Source organism: Curcuma longa, chromosome 10, assembly GCF_044706935.1.
Source record: "Curcuma longa cultivar G26 ecotype Majalengka, Jawa Barat chromosome 10, ITB_CL_G26_1.1, whole genome shotgun sequence".
Lineage (NCBI taxonomy): Eukaryota > Viridiplantae > Streptophyta > Magnoliopsida > Zingiberales > Zingiberaceae > Curcuma > Curcuma longa.
This window is the reverse complement of record NC_133870.1, coordinates 8,314,875-8,335,944: the sequence shown is the minus strand read 5'-3', so window position 1 is coordinate 8,335,944 and position 21,070 is coordinate 8,314,875. Positions and strand designations below refer to the sequence as shown.

The following is a 21,070-nucleotide window of genomic DNA, read 5'->3' as shown; positions in this document are numbered from 1 at the left end:
AGCCTTATCATTCGAACAGCAGATTATACTTTTAACTATTACCTGTGGCTATCTGATGCCTCTGCTGTGTAGGTTTGTACTTGTCTGTTAGATGGTGGGACTGATCGTGTGGAACTGTTAGAACGGTGGATTTATTTTTTACTGAAGTACTTGTCTACTGATTTAATCGACTTTGTGTCTTTCTTTCAGACTCATTTTTAATCTTGTAGTGATTTGATTCCCTAAGTTTTTTTTATCTGTCCTCAAAGTTAAATTTGGATGATGTTTGTGTTGTTGGCCATCGATGGTTAGATTTTCATAATCCAATTTAGTATAAAGGTGGAATCCATCATTCTAATGGTCCCACACAATCGGTTTCACGATCATCTGTGAGGAGGTAAATCACAGTTGTTGTAACGACTCGGCCCGTCCGTTCATGGGAATTTTACTTATCCTGATCCCTATTTTTCTGTGGGTCATGGGTCGTCGATCATCGACCGTGCCGTTATCTACTAGGACTTTCCACTCTTGCTCAGTGAATTTAAGGAACTTTAGTACTTTAGCCTGCAGGTTTAGAGTTTGAATCTGAGAAAGGTAAAAATCCACTAGACAGGGGTGGAAAGTCCTAGTAGGTAACGGCACGGTCGATGATCGATGGCCTATGATCCACAGAAAAATAGGGGTCGGGATAAGTAGAATTCTCATGGACGGACGTGCCGGGTCGTTACAGTTGTTCATGACGAGGGAGGATATCGTCTCGACTTCGTCGACATTCGATCTTTGTCCACTTCAATAATTCTGTTCTGTCGTAATCAATTTAGTTATATTTCAAGGACAGATTTTCATAATCCATCCTTGGCTGAAGTTAGTCGTGCTTTATCAGATACTCAATTATGACTTAGGGGTATATGTTTTTTCAATTTAAGTATCCAACCATGGTTGGATTTATATTTTTTTCCGCTAGATTCGACCCATACTTTAGATATTTCTCAAATGTCGTTATCACCCGGGGCTATATTTACTTCTTCTTTTTTGTAAAAAAAGGTGGAATCCGCCACCTTAGCGGCTCCACACGGTCGGTCCCACGATTATTTGTGAAAAAGTAAATTGAGAAACTGCAGTTGGTCACGACGCAGAAGGATATTATCTGATTTCGTCAGGATTTAAAAGTTTATTGCGTCGTAACCAACTCAGTTATGCCCTCTTGTGCAAGGCTATATTTACTTTTTCTTGACAAAACGCAAAGTCTATTCTCGAATAAAATCATGGGTAAAATATTGATCACGTGGCATCCGATGAAGGGCCCAAGACGCCAGCGGATCGCAAATTCCTTGGGCGGCGGCGTGAAAACACATTTTCCATGCGATCTCTACTCTTACTCTCTCTTGATTGGCAGGAAAAACGGCCCCCACAGATTATCCTTCCAGACGTACACTTACCTCTCATGGCGATGACGTACAGACACGATTGGCTCTCCGCGGACCACGTGTTCGATATTGAATCCGCTCCAACTTCACCAGCCATATCTCATGATCGGACGGCCATAGCTCTCAGGCCGGCGATGGAGCGGACGGGATTTCTTTTCGACTGTGGGTCCACGATCGCTTCGGGTCTCCAGTCGCGACCAAATTCCTTTTCATTGCCGCTTCTTCTTTGTTTCTTTCTTCCTCCCAAGTGAATTCGGCTCCGTCGCGAGCTGAAACCTCGATCCCCTTGCCATCTTCCTTCTCCTCGGCCATGAGACGTCGGAGCTCGATCCGTGCTCCGGTGGCGCCTCCGCCTGCCCCTTTCCTCGATCACCCCGCATTCTCGTACCTCCGCCACGTTTTACCTTGGAGAGTCAGCCAAGTCGTTGAGATCCTGCTGGCGCTGGTCGTGAGGAAGGTGTGGGGTTACGACCCGTACTTGTCGGAAACAGCTCCTAGCCTAGGCAGGTGGCCGGTTTCCGCACACGATTATCAGCAGCCGTTGTCGTTGGGCGATCTCGATCGGCTTCCTACCGATGTGATCGTGCTGATACTGAAGCTTCTCGGGTCGAAGGAGGCGGCCAGGTCGAGCCTGGTGTGCAGCTCTTGGAGGGTTTTGGTGTCGGATAATAGACTGTGGATCTTCTTCCTCAAACATGGGAAAGAGCCGTTCGAGACGGTGGTGTTTGCTGAGACGCAATTGAGATCGAGGCCAATGTAATTGCAATCGTTTCATATTTTAATTCTCTTTTGTTTCTTAAATTTGCTTTGGTTTTCTTTTGTCTTTCGTAATCTCTTTGGATGTCTCTAGTAAAGAATTTCGATAGCTATTTCAACCTCCAAACCTGTATAAAAAATAGAGGCACGATGCTTGTTTCATAGGTCCAAGCTAAAACCACTTGTGCTTAGTTTCGTTAGTCCACTATTATATATGTTGGATGCCCCCTCCCTTATTATCTTTCTTATGCCTTCGCGGATCTTTTCAGCTCCTTGATGAGTTTTCTGCAGAAATGTTTCATACAACTAAGTTCAATCCTTCTCCCCTTATATCAAGCTCCTTAGAAGAGTTGATTTTACCCTTGAGTAAGGTAGAGATATATGCAGTTGCTGGAGCCCTGGGTAAAGGCAAGAGCCCCGGGCCTAAAAGAATTTAATGCTCGTTTGAACCATTCCAGGAATTCGGGACTCTTGATATTCATTTGCCTACATTTCCTTGTCGCCAAATTTGTAGGAGTGTGTGCAACCTTTGATTTCAGGCCTATTGCTCTAGAGCACCTACTTATCAAGGAAATTTAGAAAGTTCCTGCTCTTCTTTGTCCTAAGTGCATCTCAGATTTGATCAATGAATAACAGTTTGCATTTATCAAAGGTAGCAACACTGTCATTTGCCTTTTGTGTGCACTGGTTGGGAAACTGTAGTTCAGAAATTGAATTTTGAGCAAGCTTTTGAAAGCGCCACTTGGACTGCCTTGGAGCAGCTTCTCTCCACCTGGGTTTTCCTATTAGATCACCATACCACCAAGATTACATTAGGATAGTGGGAATTTAAAAAAATTGGACCTGTATGTTAGAACAAGCATTATTGATGTAAACTAGATACGATAGCTTGGCTTCATAGAAGAACTATCTAATTGTCTAGTCTCTAACTTGTCCACGTGGTTCATCCTGGCAACATAGCAGCGGAGATGCTAGTGGAGGATTTCCTACAAGAGATGAGAGGCGATCATCTTCATCAAAGAGACAATGGCGACAAGAGGGAATATTGACATAGCCTTGACTATTCCCTCAGGCCATATTCGGATGCAAATTTTTTGTAGGTTGACAGCTTTGGGTTTCTTCTCCATTAAGTTTGCCTATGTTGCACTATCCTTTGGCGGTTGCTTGGTGATCTAGTGTGAATACATGCTTCTCAATTGCCCTCCTGTGAGTTAAGTTGTCATTTCACTAGCGCTGAGAATGAAGCTCAACTCAAAGGATGTTCTTGGAAGACACAAAATTCACATAAGCAATTTCTCCTGCTTGTGTTCGTCGAATTCTTATAGCTGTGAGAAATTAACATCGCACCTCTTCTTCTACTATGAAAAGGTCAAGCTGTGATGGCTGCTCATATTTTGAACTTTGGCGGACAACAAATCCAAATGTTGATGCTTGGAAATCTTGGTGTTCTTCTAACAATGGCCACCAAGTTAGGAAGATGTTAACACCTTCATCCATGCTTTGCTTCTGAGACTTGGCTGACCCGGTGTGAAGCAACCTTGGACCTGCTGTGATGTTGGTTGGTTTAGTTGTCCTTGCAACTTCAAGAACAGTAGATGGGGGCTTTGATTGCAAGCAGCAGCACTGCAGGATCCTTGCGGCATGGCCGTGGGCTTTCTTGTTGCATCTATTTTTCCCTTTTTCTCTCTGCTTCTTTAGCAATTAAAATAGTAGATTTCTCCAAAATTCCAGCTGCAGCTTATGTAATCTGCAGTACTCAACTTTCATCCTAAAACAATTGATGATCCGAGGTTCACTGTTATCTCATCTTTGCTAAAAGGAAAAGTGGAAAACTATCATGCAGTGTGTTCTTTTCTATGATATTTTTCTGTAAATGAGTAAATCCTAATCTTAACTATGAATCTTTTGTGTGGCAGGATGTACTCCCTTTATTCACATCAAATGTCCTTCATGAACATCTTTGCACGTCGTGCCATGGTTCCAGGTTCTATTGTTGTGGATGGTATGTTTGGTCTGTGAATTTTTCTTTTTTCTGTTTTCATTTTCCCAGAAAAAAATTTTGAAAAATTGAAAAATAAATAAATAAGCCATTTATCATCAATCTTTTGATGCTATTCTACAATAAAATTTATTTGTATACAGAAGGTGCATGTCTTATCCTAAAAAAATATCAAACTCTTTTAACTTCTGTACTAAACCTCCTAAATTGGTTTTGGAAAACCAGTAGAAGTTATATTCAGGTGATTAGTAGTTAAACGAGTAGTCTTGTTTGAACTTTTGGAACACTTTCTTAAGAATATATGAACTCTAAAATGGATTCTGCATGAGACAAAGTATGTTTCGTGCATGATATAATAGTTTTTACCAAGAAAATTAATCGGAGTTTTATATTATCCTTGGTAGTGTTTTTTCTGTTTCAAATCGTGAAAGTTTATGTCCCAATTTAATTTGTTTGTTTGCAAGTGTTGTATCATGTATGTAGATGGATTTGGCTATTGCAAATGTGGTAGAGAAATGTGTGTATCCATCATTTATAAGTTATTTTTCTCAGTCTGTGGCTTCAGAAAGCTTATTGCAAATGTTTTTAAGAAATGTATTTATACATTATTTATAAATTTTTACTCTCATTATATGGTTTCTGGGAACCCTATATGAAGGTGGATCCGGTTATTGCAAATATGGCTGGAGCAAGTATGCTGCTCCATCTGGGCGTTGTGCTACATTTGTGGTAAAAAAATCTTTTACTATCCTGGTGAAATTTGTAATTTAATTTTTAGAATGTGACTTGTGATCTTTGTAATGCGAAGTTCATTTGTCCATGCACTGTCATATATCTGAGTCCAGAAGATGCTTCCTAATGTAGTGACTCTGTTTCTCCATAGGAGTTTGGCAACTTGGAAACTCCAATGCATGCAAGGTTTCGGTATTTTTTCTCGACAGTTTATAGCAGGTTTTTTTTCTGATTCGTGGTTAAATTTATCTTTACTATTTTTAAGCATGAACTTATTACCTTTTTAATTTGAATACCATGTTTAGAGTAAAATGTACGTGATTCTTCTCATTACAGAATGCAGGTTAGGTCAACATCTCACCCGATAATTGTGTCTCTTCCTATCTGCCACACTGAGGGTAGGTACATCCATAGACAATGACAAAATGGAAAGAAGACATTCTGATTCTTACATTGGGAGTTTTTCATATTGGTGTGACTTTCTTAGTTTGTTCTCTGCTGTTTCATGCATTTTGTTTCCAATTTGCATATCACTTTCTCAATTTGAAATTCCAAAAAATGCGATGGTTGACTCAAGATAGCAACTTCTATTCATCTGCTACAGAAAAATAATCCAACTTGTATTAGTTTCAAAATCAGGTACATTAACTCAAAACTTTTCTCAGCTTATGGCAGCCACACTTTCTTCTGGATTATATCTAATTAATTACAATTGCCAAAAAATCATTGATAAACTTAATTCTCTTACTGTGTGATTACTCCAAATTGTTCAAGTGATTGAAAACTTGTAACTTCCTCTGGGAGAAAAGGTTTCCAGCAGAGGCATAATGTTGGATTCACAACTTCACACCTGTGATTGTTGAAACCATGTCAGGCATTATGCAAACAAGGCTTTTATCATGCTTCTCACATTAGTGTTAATTTATAGTCAACCTAAATTGAATTACCATGTACTAGTGGTTTAGTCAGATAGGAAACTTCTATTGCCAATTGATTTTTTAAAATAAGATTTTCAATCTTTTTTGCGAACTAAGATGTTTCTAGATGTGGTTATAGTTTCCTCAATTTTTTATATTTGAGATTCCTAAGTAGGTGGAGACCAAAGTTACGTAACGTGTTTTCCTTTTTCCAGATACTGAAGCTGCTCAAATGTCCAGAAGGCAACTTAGAGAGGCAATATACTCTGTCCTTTTTGATATGAATGCTCCTGCAGTCTGTGCTGTTGATCAAGTATGCATCTGAACTGGCTCCATTTTGTCTTCTTAATTTTATCTATTATCTCCAAGAGCATCCTTTGTGACTGACAAAGTTGTTGTCAAAGCTTGTTTTCGAAGGATATCAGTTTTAATGGCTGTTTGAGATGCCACTGCTCTAAGTTTGTTGGCAGGCATCAAGTTGATTCTGGCACTGAGATTTTGGGAAAATAGAGAAATTAAATAGAGAGAGGAATCTAATAACTAGTTGGCCTGAATTCTTGAGGGTTTAGCTAACAAAATGGGGGATTCTATGTCAGAGTTTGATGTACCTGCAAGCAATTTAAAAGTGGTATTTTTTTTTCTTAAATGACACAAATGAACATAGGCAGATATAAAAAGTGTGCATGCATGAGTGCGTACAGAAGTAGTATTAAAATGTGTAGGCACACATCATATAAACTAACAAGATCAAAAAGGGAAAAGAAAGAAAGGGTAAGTGAGTAAATGCAGCCACAGAGCAGGAGCAGATAAAGGCATTCATGCAATCATCTGTGGATGATCCTTTGCACACTAACACTTAATCTATTAAGTCACCATAGCTAACCTTCTCTGTTGCAGAACTAAGAAGCAAATAGTTGGAGATTTGTCCATGAAACCTGGAATTTTATTGCAGTATTTTTCCTTTTTATTTTTTAAATCATGAGTATGGGAGAGGGTGGATGGTTGATAGGAGAAAGATGCAATAAAGCAGGGTTCAGGATTTTGATGGATCTTCTCTAGAGAGATTTGATTTGGGACTATTGCCTTGGAATTCAATACAATTTTTCAGTGATCCAGATTATTATTTCTGCTTTTGATTGATGATTTATCACTTTTCTTTATTTTTTTGAATAAATTAACACAAACATATGCATGCACAACTGTTTCCTTTTAGATGATAATTTTAAACTTCTGTAGTTGTGAAGAATCCTGATAATTTTAAACTGTTTCCTTTATTTTTTTCCCCTTTTGTCCTTGTTCCAATAAGATGAATGCTAAACTACTTTCTTAATCTGAAACCTCAGGCTGTTTTAGCTTTGTATGCAGCAAGAAGAACTTCTGGAATAGTTGTTAACATTGGTTTCAATGTAACATCAGTTGTCCCAGGTAAATCTTCATTTATTAGTGTTTTTAAGTTCTTAAGTCTTGTTTTCTATTAATACATAGTAGGTTATGGATTTCTTAATGTTCTTAAGGATCTAGTGAAGTTATTTCAATTGTCACTAATAGCTTTAATTTACTGAATTTTTGAACAAGTAGATTATGGTATTATTCTGCTGTTTATGAGTCACTTCTAGCAAATTTCAGTTATATCCAGGAAAATTTCTTCAAGTTTATCTTAATAGCTTATCCTATGGCCTGATGTGATTCATTTTATTCCTACAGCAAGTTGTGTATCACAAATATTGTTTTTAATATGCTGTATCATAATCTGAATTAAGACTATGTATATTTGGAGGGAGAGAGATGTGTGAGAGAAGGGAGAGTGGAGAGAAGGGGAATAGAGAGGAGTGGTCCATCTGCTTGAAACGGGGAGGGAAGGAAAGAAAATGAAAAATTCCATCTCTACCCATCTCTTCCAACCTCTTCTTCACTAGATTAGTTCATTAGATTCGGTCACTAAATTTGGAAAGCTAATGATGGTGGTCAAGGTTTATTTAGACATAGTCTAGTGATGGCTCGGTGAGCCACCATTGTATTCCATCCTTGGGCTACTAGTTGTTTGATGGTGTTTTGCCCATGTGTTTTGCCCATGGCTGGCAGGGGTCCAGTCACCATCAGGGTCCAACCATGTTTGACTATGATTTGCAATGCTCCCATGGTGAGATCTAAAGGTCTACAGTTGGGCGGTTGGATCTCGACCTATGGTCCTTCGATGATTGATGGTGGCTAATGAAGCCTGTGCATTGGTTCAACATTTGGGGTGATCAGTGCTTAGTGGTGAAAAAATGTTATATTGGTCTTTGATCATTTCATTTCCCACGTTCTCTCCCAATTTGTCCATAGTTCATATTTAGGCTCATTGTATTTTAGAGGAAAAGTGAGGTCAAGTGATCCCTCAGTTCCTTTCTCTTCATAGCTCTATCAAAGTACACAGCTGCTCTTTGTCATTTCCCTCTTTCTCCCCCTCCATTCAAGCAGATTGGTGCCTTTGATGAAGTTCAACTTGTGTAAATGGATATTTGTGATCTTAAATTTAGCATAATTTGTTTAAGCATGCATTTTTCAATGGCACAAGGGTGGTCGCCAGTACAAATAATAGTTGAGGCTGCTGTCCAACTTGTGTCATCTGTACTATTCATACTTTTTTTCATACTAGCTGCATACAAAGGCAAACCTTCAAAAAATTTATGGCCTTCTTTCTTTGGAGTTAGGACTAGCAAATAAGTTAGATTGGGCAGATTATAAGGTGAGTATGGTGATCTTCTGTTACTTGATCGAGCAGTGCAGTGCTGAATTTTGGATTCTCATGTTTGCTTCTTGCTAGCTGCTGCAAAATCTGGAAAAGTAGCTTGTATTGGGACTTTTCAGAGTAGTTGTTATTTAATCTGGGAGGGGTTTTCAAGGAAATTGACCTATTCAACAGGTGCCTTAGTTTATAGACTAAGGTTTTATGTTCCACTGACCTCACAATGCTTGAAAATTTAAGATGTTTGAATAATAATTCATTTGTGGCATTTACTACCATATTGAAAATTAGTGAATTGAAAAGTTATCTCAAACAATTGAAATATTTGTTGCATCAGAAAATAGTGATTCTACTCTTAAAAAAAAGACTTTTTGGATTATATATACTCCCCCAAGCTCAAATTATAATAAATATTAATTGTTTAACAGTTTTTAGAGGTGAAGTGATATATGAATTGGGCGTTGAAGTATTGAGATTTGGTGCTTCAAAAATCACTACCTTTCTCAAGGAACTAATGCAACAGAGAAATATAAATTTCCAATCTCTATATACTATTCGAACTATCAAGGAGGTATGTTGCTCTATGTGAATTCTGTTATCTAATGGACAAATTGTAAATCTGTATGAATTATTTTCTTTGGACGACCTATCAAGGAAATTCGAACTATCTGCCCTATCTCTGTTTGATAATTGGGACTATACTTATTTGGACATGCCAACAAAGTTTCTGTAAATACGTCTGCAAACTATATTTTATTGGGCTAATTCCAACTTAATTTGCTAAACAAACCTAGAATACTCACTCTCCCTGAATTTAAAGAATATATCTGTGATGCTCAACTTGTTACACAAAGGTGAAAAATGAGTTAAAAGAAGTTTGTGAAGACATGCAAATTGATCTTATTTATTGTGAATGGTTTTGTTAATCTATATTGCAATCCATAATCTTCATTTTCTGTTTGAATTCTTGATAGATTCAGATATTCAGTTTGACTAGCAATAATTGAAAATTTTGATTTGGTCTAAAAATGTGCTTAGCACTGAAGCCAACTGAATCATTCGTTTAATTAAATATTGAAGCTAACTTGTTCAGTTCCAGCTAAAGATTCTACCTTAGCTTTATTAAATTATTTCTTCCAGTTTGCCCCAAGAATAGAAATTATGCTTTAATTTCTAGTGTTGCTCCATGTGAAGTTTTGTTAATCTATATTGCAATCCATAATCTTCATTTTTTGTTTGAAATCTTGATAGATTCAGATATTCAGTTTGACTAGCAATAATTGAAATTTTTGGTTTGGTCTAAAAATGTGCTTAGAACTGAAGCCAACTGAATCATTCGTTTCATTAAATATTGAAGCTAACTTGTTCAGTTCCAGCTAAAGATTCTACCTTAGCTTTATTAAATTATTTCTTCCAGTTTGTCCCAAGAATAGAAATTATGCTTTAGTTTCTTGTGTTGCTCTATGTGAAGTTTGGGACAATTAAACTTTCATCAAATTGAACTTGTTTATCTTCAAGCACCTAAGTTAATGCGCGCGCGCACACACATATATATACCCCTTGTAGTAACCTGAGACCTTTTCATGCCAGAAACTCTGCTATGTGGCCACTGATTATGATGCAGAGCTACTTAAAGACACCAAAGGATCGTGTGAGGTTGCATCCGAGGGTTTGTTCACTCTAGCAAAGGAGCGTTTCCAAACTGGAGAAGTTCTTTTCCAGCCACATATTGCAAGAGTGTGAGTTTTGTTAATTTAATTCATCTGGATACACATTCCTCTTTATTCATGCATGCTTATAGTTCTGGTAGTTCTCCCGTATTGTAGTGCTGTCCATTGGCTGGTTTATATACATTTGTTTCTACCGACCAACAGCGATAATGCATATTCTAGAAAACTTATTTTCTGCACTATTCCCTCCTCGCTTACATAATTCTGGTCGAGTGGTGTCTTAGAATCTCCACTGGACAAACCCCTGAATCTATCTGATTTGAACTCTTGTAAACTGGAGCACTTAAGCGTAAAATCCTGATGTTCGAGTAATTTACTGTAATTGAAATCTTATCTGTGAAGATGATTCACTTACAGGACATGATAAAAAAGGATAAATAACAATATGATTGTGCGATTGATATATTCTTTTGGTCTTTGTTGTTTACAGGCATTCAAGGGGTTTGCATGAGGCTGTGGCTCAGTGTATAGATCATTGCTTTTCTTCAGAAGTAACAAATGATGATGGATGGTATAAAACTGTGGTTTTGGCTGGTGGAACATCATGTTTACCGGGACTACCTGGTAAGCTAATTTGATATTTGAGTTTTTGTGAGGCTTATACTTTGCTTTGTTTCATCTTCGGCCTTTTTAATGAATTTTCTTACAATAATTTGATTTAATTAAAGCTACACTAAGACTCAGTTTGCTTCTCAGAAAACTATTTTGCAAGTACAAAAGCTATGGTCAACAAAAATGATTTTTTCCTATTTCACATGAACAAAAAACATCTTTTATTAGTTTTTCTATTTGGTGTGGTGAATCTCAGAGAGGTTGGACAAAGAACTCCGTAAACTCCTTCCTCGACAAATCTCTGAAGGAATAAAAGTCATACCCCCTCCAAATGGCGCTGATTCTGCTTGGTTTGGAGCAAAGATCCTCAGCAATGTAAGCCAATCTAGTGTTTTAAACTGTTTCAAACTCTTTCTAACCATAAATTACTATGATCTGATACTATCATTTCCATCACATGGTTGATTTGCTTTCAGTTATTTTTGCAGTTTACCTGGAAATGATTAGTAGGTGCCAGTTTACACAATAATATGGATGAAAATAACCCAAAGTTTTTAAAATGTGAAATCACTGTTTAAAATCCTCCATTGCTTGTCATCTGGGGCAGCAATTTGAAGGATTGCTTCTCCAATTTCCCTTTTATGTAATCTACCTGCCAAAGAACTGATCAGACTAGGGAATGCCCCTGGATTTGATCGAGCTCATATAAGATGCTTGCACTCTCAGTTCAAGTTTAACTGATAGAGTTCACCAAAGCCAAGCCAACTGAGTATTAGATTTCAATTAAGTTCACTTTATTGTGCATTCACAACTATGTTTAGTAACGTCTGCAAGTAATGAAAACCAAAGTGTGTGTAAGATTAGTCAAGTTAAAAAACGGTAAGCATAACTATTCAACTAACAACTGAAGTTTAGTCAAATTACTTGATCTTCATGGTGTACTTGCAGATTGTATTTTCTTCTGGTTGTTTCGACAAAACTATGCTGAAATTGATTGGTTGTAGGTGAGTACCTTCTGCGACGCATGGTGTATTACAAGAGATCAATTTGCCCAGAAGCCTCGACGCAACATATGGTGAAATTTCCAGCCCTCCGTTGCCTATAGATTAACACACATTCTTCTTGTGAATGATACACTTGCACTGTCATTTTTTTTGGTCTTTATAGACATACCCACCAAAATTTTAGGGGACTTCAACAACATAAAAAAAATACACAGTGGTATACACCCATTTGTTATGGTGTAATACAGATGTAAGCTATTTAATATTGTATTTTGCTTCTGAACACAGCCAAACTGTACACTACAGTCATAATGAATAACTGTACACATCTCTGTACTGATGCTGCTAGTCTGAGAGATTTGGTCTGTAGCAGAACTCTCTGCTACCTGCCAGTGAATCTGTGTTGGTCTCATCGATGTCATTACCCCACCTCTTCTGCTCCAGGACCTTGACGAAAGCTGAACAGTTTTAATGTCGAGCACATTCACGGGCAAATGATGCACAGTGTGCACTGGGACACCCAGCATTTTCACCTTTGTAATACGAAGTTACCCATGCTTTTACATTTCGATTTGTGATTTTTGAAAACTTAATTATCTAATTCTTAATTCTTAGGATCTAATTAATCTTGATATTATTGAAGGGACCAACCTCTCCAATAAAAAGATGAAGTTATATTTGTTAATTTGAATTAGGTTTATCATATTAGTTTGTCCCACCAAGTAATTTAGATGTATTGAATTGAAATTTTATCAATTCATTTTAAGATGAGTTTAGATGGATTGAACCGTTTAGACTTGCAGTTCGTGTGAGTTGGCTCACCATGGATTTAAATTGATTCGCAGAATAAGAAAATTTATTTATTTTTTAAAATTTTAATTTAAGTAGAAAATTTAATAGATTAGTGAGTTTGATTCGTTTAAATTATAATTCAAGTTTAAAAATTTTAACTTGATTAATTTAAATTAATTTAAATTATAATTTAAATTTTTAATATTTTTTATTTTTTAATAGATTTGTTTAATTTAATTTGTAATTAAATTGAATTGAGTTAAAAATTTTTAATTTGTTAAATTGATAGATAAGTTTGTTATATTTCATCGTATGAATTTTTAATGAATTAATTCAGTCATACATAAATCCATTCGACAGTTCTCAAGCAAGTGATGATGTAATAAGGTTGGAAAAGGTTCGTGATGACGTAATAAGGTTGGAAAAGGTTCTTTATTAGTGGCGATGAAAACTCATCGGCTTCATCATCAGTCGCCGTCCACTCTCGATCTGACGGCTTCCCGCATCGTATGGCTCCTTCAAATCACCTTCCTATGAGACGCCTCGAAGTCAAAGCCAGGAACACGGAAGAGTCGACACGTGTCCTGTTTGGCGGTTTGCTGCTGCAATCGCTCCCTGCCGGAGTCGTCTGCTGAGGCAGTACCTGACGAGAGCGACGAACGAGCGAGGGAGAGGGCCCTCCGGTTTGTTGATCGCCGACGCATCCATGGAGCCGTAGAAGGCAGAAGAGGAAGAAAGGGAGTCAGTCTTTTGTGGAGTTTTTATTATCTTCTTTGCGATAGCTTGATCTGGCCTAGATTTGGTCTGGCTTGCGTAATACAGTTGAAGGCTGTCAATAGTGCGCCTTTCGTTCCAGCAGTTTCGAGTGTCGATCGCTTTCGCAGCTGGCTGTCCAGGTACGACTTTCCTCCTTGCTTGCTTTTGGATGGGGATTTGTGATCCATATCTAGGGTTTCCATTTTAATTGATTTGAGGTTGCTTAATTCATCGATTTTATGAATTTGAACTTCTGTATGGTAGCAGATTCGTGTTGTCTCCGGATCTATGGTTATGCTAATGGTAGTAGTTTTGGGGATAATTGGAGCTCGAAATACCGCTTTTGGCGAAACAGGAAAAATAAAGCCTACGTTTTACCTGCTTATCACTTTTCAAGGGGCTTATAGTCATAACTAGGTTGGGGTAATCTCCATAATAGGTCGTTTATCATGCTTCTTGTCAACCTTTGGCTTTTATGTTCATGTAACGAGCTTTAACTGTTCTCTGCTAAGAGAAAGTTAGCACTTTGATGGCCCCTGACGCAAGCTGTTTCTTTGTGAGGGACTCCGTACCATGTAATTACGTGGTATTCCTTCTGCAGTAGACCTTTTGAGCTTGTTCCCAGAAATTTTTTGGTTGAGCCTGTTATTATTGGAAAGAAGGCTTCTCCTGTTCTCTGGAGTTGACTAAATTATATGGTAGATGTAGGTAAGTTGGAAACTTCAACAATTCTGTTATGATTTGTAGAGTTTGAATTGCCTTATACAAATTATGATACTGCTAATAATGATTTTGAACTGTTAAAATGCTTGTTGATTATACTTGTTAGATCTGGTCCCTGTACAAGGGTATTAACCCATTCATTTGCAAATTAGGTCTAACAACTAACCCAAAATGCTAAACCTAAGTTAGAAGTAGATTACTCATCTAAAACGTATAAATCTCTTTCTTTAGTCCATATTTGATGTAAGACTAAACTAAGATGCTGAGTCTCCCTCATGTTTCTGTGAAGATCTAAAGCAGAATTCATAGTTCAAAATCATCCATAATTGGTAGCATATACTGATGCTGGTCTTGACCATCATGTTGGCTTCCCTTTCCAAACGCGTCACTATGCCTAGCATAAGACCTAATATGCTACCAAACTATCACAACCTGCATAGCCAAGAGAACTAACCATAAACTTGTTAAGCTTGACCCCTAATAGGGTTGTAAATGAGTTGGATGTTTGTGAATAAACTTAGTGCTCAACTTGATAAGAGCTTGTTTATGTTTCTAATATTAAAAATAAATTAAATGAACAAACTTGAACACTAGTGAGCTCAATTCATTAACGTTCACGAATAAAGCTAGTAAACAATTCATAATAAATTTATTTATTAAGTTGTATAAAATTTGATTACATTCTTATTTAGTACGTTGACAAGAATGAAGCTCAAAGGATAAGTTTTATATTTAAATATATCAAATATGATGCATATCCTATAAATTTTATGCTTTTATGATATTTGCAAAATACTACAATTGAGAAAATAACATGTTTCACTTATTAGAGATCATTCTTTGAACTTAATTATAAATATAATAATGTCTCTTATGAAGCTCGATAAAAAGTTTGAGTTTGGTTCGAGTTTTGTTACATTTATAACAAACAATCTTAAACAGGCTCGGTCAGATAAATGAATGAGCTTGAACATAGTCAATCTCTACATTTTTGCATCCCTACCACTAATTTAAAATGCTTCTGATCAATGAGTAGAGTTCATTCATCTAAGCCTTAAGATCCCCTTCATTAGCTCACAATTCTTTATGTGGAACCAAATTAGGATGTGTCAATATTATTTTCTAGTAAATGACCCATGCTAAGCACGAATGAATTACTAAAAATCATTCAAGTCTATCACATTACATCTTAATGATGGTGTTGAAGTGGTGGTTTACCTACTCGTTCCAAAAAGGAAAGAAAAAAAAAATTATGGTTCCAAAAATATCAATTCTTTTTGAGAAATTTAAACATAGAAGGAAGGCTATATGAAAGAGTTTGAACTTTGTGCTTTAGAGTTGAGACATTAATGAGTACTAGCTATTGTCTGTATAGAATTTACATGACAACGACATGTTCAATCCAATGTAAAAGAGTAAAAGAATTTCAATATTTTTATCATACTGATAACTGTGGAACTAATAAAATTTCCACCGGTATTATTTGGGATCTAAAGTAATTCTAGCAATTACTATAGTAGGAACAGCATCATGTGTGCATTCATATATTGTCCACTTCTCTTTACGTAACAATTTCTTATTTTGTATGATATAGAAAAAAAAAAAATATGCTAACTTGATTGTGTGTCCTTCTGAATTGTTTTGTAGATATGGGATATTGATACAATTGCCATATCTGAATTCCGTATTACACTACTTGACTATGAGGATTATTCTTTTCCACTTTTGGTTCATTAATAGTGACAAATGCATCAACTAATGTCTTTCTCAGGCATAGAGTTGGATTAATAGCAATTGGGTCTCTCAGGACCAACAATTAGAATCAAGTAACAATACTATGGGGCCTATCACTGGTGTGAACAACCCCAATAATTTAGCTTCAAGACAGCGGTTAAGGTGGACAAATGAACTGCATGATCGTTTCGTGGATGCTGTGGCACAACTTGGTGGTCCAGATAGTAAGTGCCTTCTAGACATTTTAATAAGATAATAGCTGCGAGATTGATTTACCAGACTGAAGGTATATTGGAATTTTCTTTTCAGAAATTACTTGGCCTATTTCAATGTTCTCAATATCCAATTTTCTCTCAATGTTCTTATGTAAGTTCTTTTTGCTTAGGTATTGTGAATTGCTTACATGTGGCTAATAGGCAAATCAAGGAAAAAAAATCCTTCTACATAATATATTAACTTAGGAAACAAATGCTTTAACATAACAAAAAAGTTTCCATATATTAATGTTTAGTGAAAACAAATATAGTTACACTGGTTATAACTTTCTCATGTTTGTTAGATTGTTCACGATGTTTGTTAAACATCTTGCCAAGAACAAAGGAAAATATTAATAACTCTATGTATCTTATCTGATTAAGGGGATTGATTAACTATGATATCATCCAGCTATCACTACGATCAACCTATTACTATGACTGACTATACAGTAGCAACCAAATGATTATACAAAAACTGATTAGTATTTAATCAAGTGAATTAGTTAGTTTAGTTTTATTTCTTTCTAATATTTTGGAAATGCTTTTCAATTTGGCCAATGACAAGTTGGATTCATGATAGGAGCAACTCCTAAGGGTGTACTCAGAATCATGGGTGTTCAAGGTCTAACAATATACCATGTGAAAAGTCATCTACAGGTACCTGTTTAGCGGTTGCTATATTCTTTTGTAGATCTTTACACGCTACACTGTTATTATATATATATATATATTTTCTAATTTGTCTATTATTGTACGCCTAGAAATATAGGCTGGCAAAGTATGTACCCGAGGCTTCAGAAGATGGTAGGTGACCTTTTTTACTACATTTAACTGAGCATTTAGCATATTGTTTTGGAAGTTATATCTGTGTTCTCTGTTTACAAAATGATAAACACTATATATATGTATATATTCACTTGTGCAGGTATAAAATCAGAAAAGAAAGATGATGGGAATTCAATTCCAGGCCTTGAAAGCACTTCGTATGTATAAAGATCAAGTTTTTTTCTCTATATTAATATGCATGGATATAAGGCAACTAAATTCTATTCTAAATTTATGTAGTTCAAATTGATAGAGTTCACTTTAATGATTATCAGAGTCTATGGGTTACCGACTTGTAAGTTTCAAGCAAAAGACCTTATCAGGGTAACATTAGAATTGTCAGGTAGAGAACTAGCAGTACTTACTGCTTATTGCTCTAACCATATAATTTTTCCTAGTGTGTACAAAAATTTGAGAATATCATGTGACCATCATTTATAACCTTAGCTTCATGAAGGATGGCAATAAATCAGTGGTCAAAGATATGGGGTTAGGTGTTTGGGTTATACTCATATTGTAGGTTGGGAAGGGAACCAATCAGTTGAGGTGCTGTTGTTGTAGCGGCCAGGACTTTGGCCTTTGAGTTCCGTAACATTAAACTGCTAAGCTTGTAAAAGATTTCATTGTCCTAAATTTTGAGTCAATGGTTTAATTGCTACAGCAAAAAATTGCTATTTGAAGATCTATGAATATGTTTGATAAGCTGAAAAATATTTTTTTTCAGGGGAATTCAAATAACAGAAGCACTGAAATTGCAGATGGAGGTGCAGAAACGACTTCAGGAACAACTAGAGGCAAGTTAATAAGGATGATAGTAGTAAATGATTCTAATATTAGAGTGCAGTCCTTATTGTGATTATTGTGAATTCTATTTTCATGCTTTCAAATTTTGATGCTTTCTGTTTTCACAAAGGTATACAGTCTAGAATAACCCATGTGATAATTTTGATGCTATATATATCAAATAACTCATGTGAGATTATTATTACAATTAACTATCGTACATTTCCATTGAGTTGGAGCAAATTAGATTATAGATATCAATCATTGCCAGCTTGGAGCTCAAAATAGGAAAAATGTGCTAGATTGTTTAATGAAGAAACCACCAACTTGACAAGAACTAGTGAAAAAGAGGTGAGAACTTCTTAGTCATCACGATTTCTATAATGAAATGACAATCTACTTCGATATGCTTAGCCTGCACATGAAAGACCAGATCCAACAGCAATGTATAGCAACTTGGTCATCACTGCATAATTGTAGGACCTATATGCCTAATCCAAGCTCCTCCAAGAGTGAATGAACACATTCTTTCTTAAGTACTCACCAGCATTACTATAGTACCAATGGTTTAATATCCTATGATGTAGGCACGATCATACTGTACATCTAAATATGGCTCATCACCATTCTTTAGTAAATCAAATCCTTGTTTGGAGCAACTTTGAGATAAGAAAGAACATGCTGACAACATCACAATGACACTGTTGATTTTCCCATAAAATGGCTGAGAATCTAACATCAAAGGTTTGATTTGATTTATAGGACTTTAGATCATAAACCACCTTCTTAAATTTGCACACTAAGAAAAGGTGACATTAGTGACATAAACCTCCATTCCTTACTTGCCTTGGATGTTCGTGAACCCAAAAGGAGTATAATCACGGGAGAACAAGTAGGATAATTGAATCTGACCATCTGAGATAGGGACCTGGGATCCTGGTTAGTATTGTGAGGAATTTTGAATTCTCTTTTCCTATTTTGCCAAATATTTGTAACTATGGTACCGTATTGCTTGAAACTATTTTTTGTGAGCTCAAGTACAACTTTGAACTAATCTGCCACCTCCTGATGGCCATAACAACTATAGAATCTCATCCTTGTGAAACTGATAACAGGTGCAAAGACAACTGCAGCTAAGAATAGAAGCCCAAGGAAAGTATCTTAAGAAGATTATCGATGAGCAGCAGCGCCTTGGTGGTGCACTACCTGAACTACCTGGATCAGGTAATCCTGCACTCACTTCCGGTGATCACTGCCTGGACTCCGAAAAGACTGATCCTTCAACCCCAGCACCAACTTCTGAATCCCCCGTCCAAGATAAGGCTATCGGCGGGGGACATGGAGACACTGATGGGTTCTACAAAAGCATTTCATGTGATGACTCTTTCTCCTCTCGCCGCGAACCTCTAACACCCGACTCCACCTTCCATGTTAGCTCGCCGTCGGCGAGCCCCAAGCACGAGAGCAGTTCCAAAAGGTTCCGGGCAGGGAGCATAACACGGCACGGCAAGTCAGAACTAATGGTTCCTCACATACTAGAGTCGAGTTCGGGCTCAGATTTCCATCAATGATCGATGCTCGTCGTGCCGTGCAGTTCCATTCATGTAAGATCAAATCATTTAGCTTTAGATATTTGTCTACGTGATCTATTGAAGATAATCCTAGAGATCCCATGAATGAATTATGTAATAACTATCTTGTTGAATACTTCATTAAGTCCATGTAGCTTATAAATGGCATTGACACTTTGATTTTCGAAAACAATATTACTAATTCAAAGATCCATTCCAGTCAAAACTTAATTTATGTAAAAGGATTCAACTAGTTAGAAAATGAAATTGACTAATAAAAGAGGGGTATTATTTATTTAAATACCTAAAAAAATTCTCTTAATTCGAATTGACTATCAAATTTAAACTCAAAACTATCAGATATTCTCTTCATTTGGGTTATACAAATTCTAAATCCAATTCAATAACAATTTAATACCATGTTGAATTCTTGTTCTTTGAAGTGATAAAGAGAATTAATGCTATGTTTACTTGCAAGAGTGGATGGCGGATGGATGAAACACACCTAGGGAGAAGGAAAAGAGAGGGAAGGTGGATAAAATCCATCCTCATCTTTATCCGTTTACCTAACGAAAGGAAAGAAAATAAAATTTATTTTTATGGTCTAAAATACCCACCGAAGCTTCTTCTCCGCGAAGCCATCTTCATCGAAGTCATCCTTGTCTTCGCCGTCCTCATCGCCGGCGAACAGGAGCCGGGCGGCTCCTTCTCAAAGCTGGCGGAGTCCTTGTTCCAGCTCCATTAGACGCCCGACTTGGTCAGGCTCGGGTCGCTCACGACCTGAGCCAGCCGCTTGTCGGACTCCTCCTCGGAGACGAAGCCCTTGGTGATGAACTTCTGGAAGGGCGGGAAGAGGAGGCGGAAGAGGGGGATGTGCTCGCGGAAGAGGCCGGTGGTGGCGATGCAGCCCGGGTAGAGCGACGCGAACGAGATCCCCGTCTCCTCGTGGAACCTGCCGGAGGCGCCGAGGTCGCCGCGAGCGGAGTAGTCGACGCGGCGGCCGCCGTGCTCGTCGCGCGTAAGTTTGGGAGAAAAAGGTAATTTTTCTTTCCTTTCTCGCTTTCCGCCCGATTTGGGAGAGACGGTTTTTGGGGGAAAAAGTATCAACCGATGTATTCCATTTCTTTCCTCTCATCAAAATTTATAAAAGTAAATAGAGGATGGATAATTACGGAGGAAAATTTTCCTCAGTTTTCCTTTCCGTCCCTCCAAGTAAACGGACCATAAATGCTGGTGTGTCTAATCCTGTGATGTTAATAAATAATCTTTGATGTCATGTCACTGTTTATCAAGTTACCAATCATCAATGAGAGTGACAAGAGATGGAATGAATAGAGTCGTTCATCAAGAGAGGGGACCTTAACGAAGCAATAATTATTCAACTAAAACTCTATATTTTATTATATTTTCCAACTTAAAAATATCTGTATTAGAATAATTACTCATAAAAGAATATTTTAATATAATATTATTTTATATATAACATTAAAATAATTATTATAATAGCATCAAAATATAAAATATATTTTGAATAATTTTTCTAAGAAAGAATAATGAGTTCTTCGTGATGATGAAAAAAATATATCTTTTAATTTGATGATGGTGGTGTAATGATAAAATATTTAAATAAAAAATAAAGTTTTGAGTGTGTTAGTCCATAAATGACGTAAGGCGGAAAGGCAATGTAAAATTAAAATTATATAAAATAAAAAGAGGGAGAGAGAGAGAGATTTCATCTATTTATGGTTGTATGGAATTCAATTGCATTGCTTCAGGTGCACGCCGCCAGTCTGGCTTGGTAGATA

General features: G+C 36.8%; 2 protein-coding genes across 3 annotated transcripts; both read left to right on the top strand.

The window, feature by feature from the left end:
- Positions 1-1,659: 1,659 nt before the first annotated feature.
- LOC141835925 (actin-related protein 8-like) lies at positions 1,660-12,176 on the top strand. The gene is made up of 12 exons (XM_074723329.1): positions 1,660-2,162; positions 4,079-4,164; positions 4,820-4,890; positions 5,045-5,112; positions 5,230-5,291; positions 6,026-6,123; positions 7,154-7,235; positions 8,967-9,109; positions 10,129-10,277; positions 10,699-10,832; positions 11,077-11,195; positions 11,825-12,176. Exons 1-12 carry the CDS (start codon positions 1,717-1,719, stop codon positions 11,897-11,899), a joined length of 1,533 nt encoding a protein of 510 aa, XP_074579430.1. The 5' UTR covers positions 1,660-1,716; the 3' UTR covers positions 11,900-12,176.
- Positions 12,177-13,183: 1,007 nt separating this feature from the next.
- On the top strand, positions 13,184-19,449 carry LOC141836494 (myb family transcription factor PHL7-like). 2 transcript variants are annotated; one of them, XM_074723999.1, is made up of 7 exons: positions 13,184-13,512; positions 15,867-16,053; positions 16,667-16,743; positions 16,848-16,890; positions 17,012-17,069; positions 17,636-17,705; positions 18,810-19,449. In XM_074723999.1, exons 2-7 carry the CDS (start codon positions 15,933-15,935, stop codon positions 19,263-19,265), a joined length of 825 nt encoding a protein of 274 aa, XP_074580100.1. In that variant the 5' UTR covers positions 13,184-13,512; positions 15,867-15,932; the 3' UTR covers positions 19,266-19,449. The 2 variants fall into 2 exon arrangements, with proteins under 2 accessions (XP_074580100.1, XP_074580101.1); XM_074724000.1 differs by lacking the exon at positions 13,184-13,512 and adding an exon at positions 13,603-14,080.
- Positions 19,450-21,070: the final 1,621 nt, after the last annotated feature.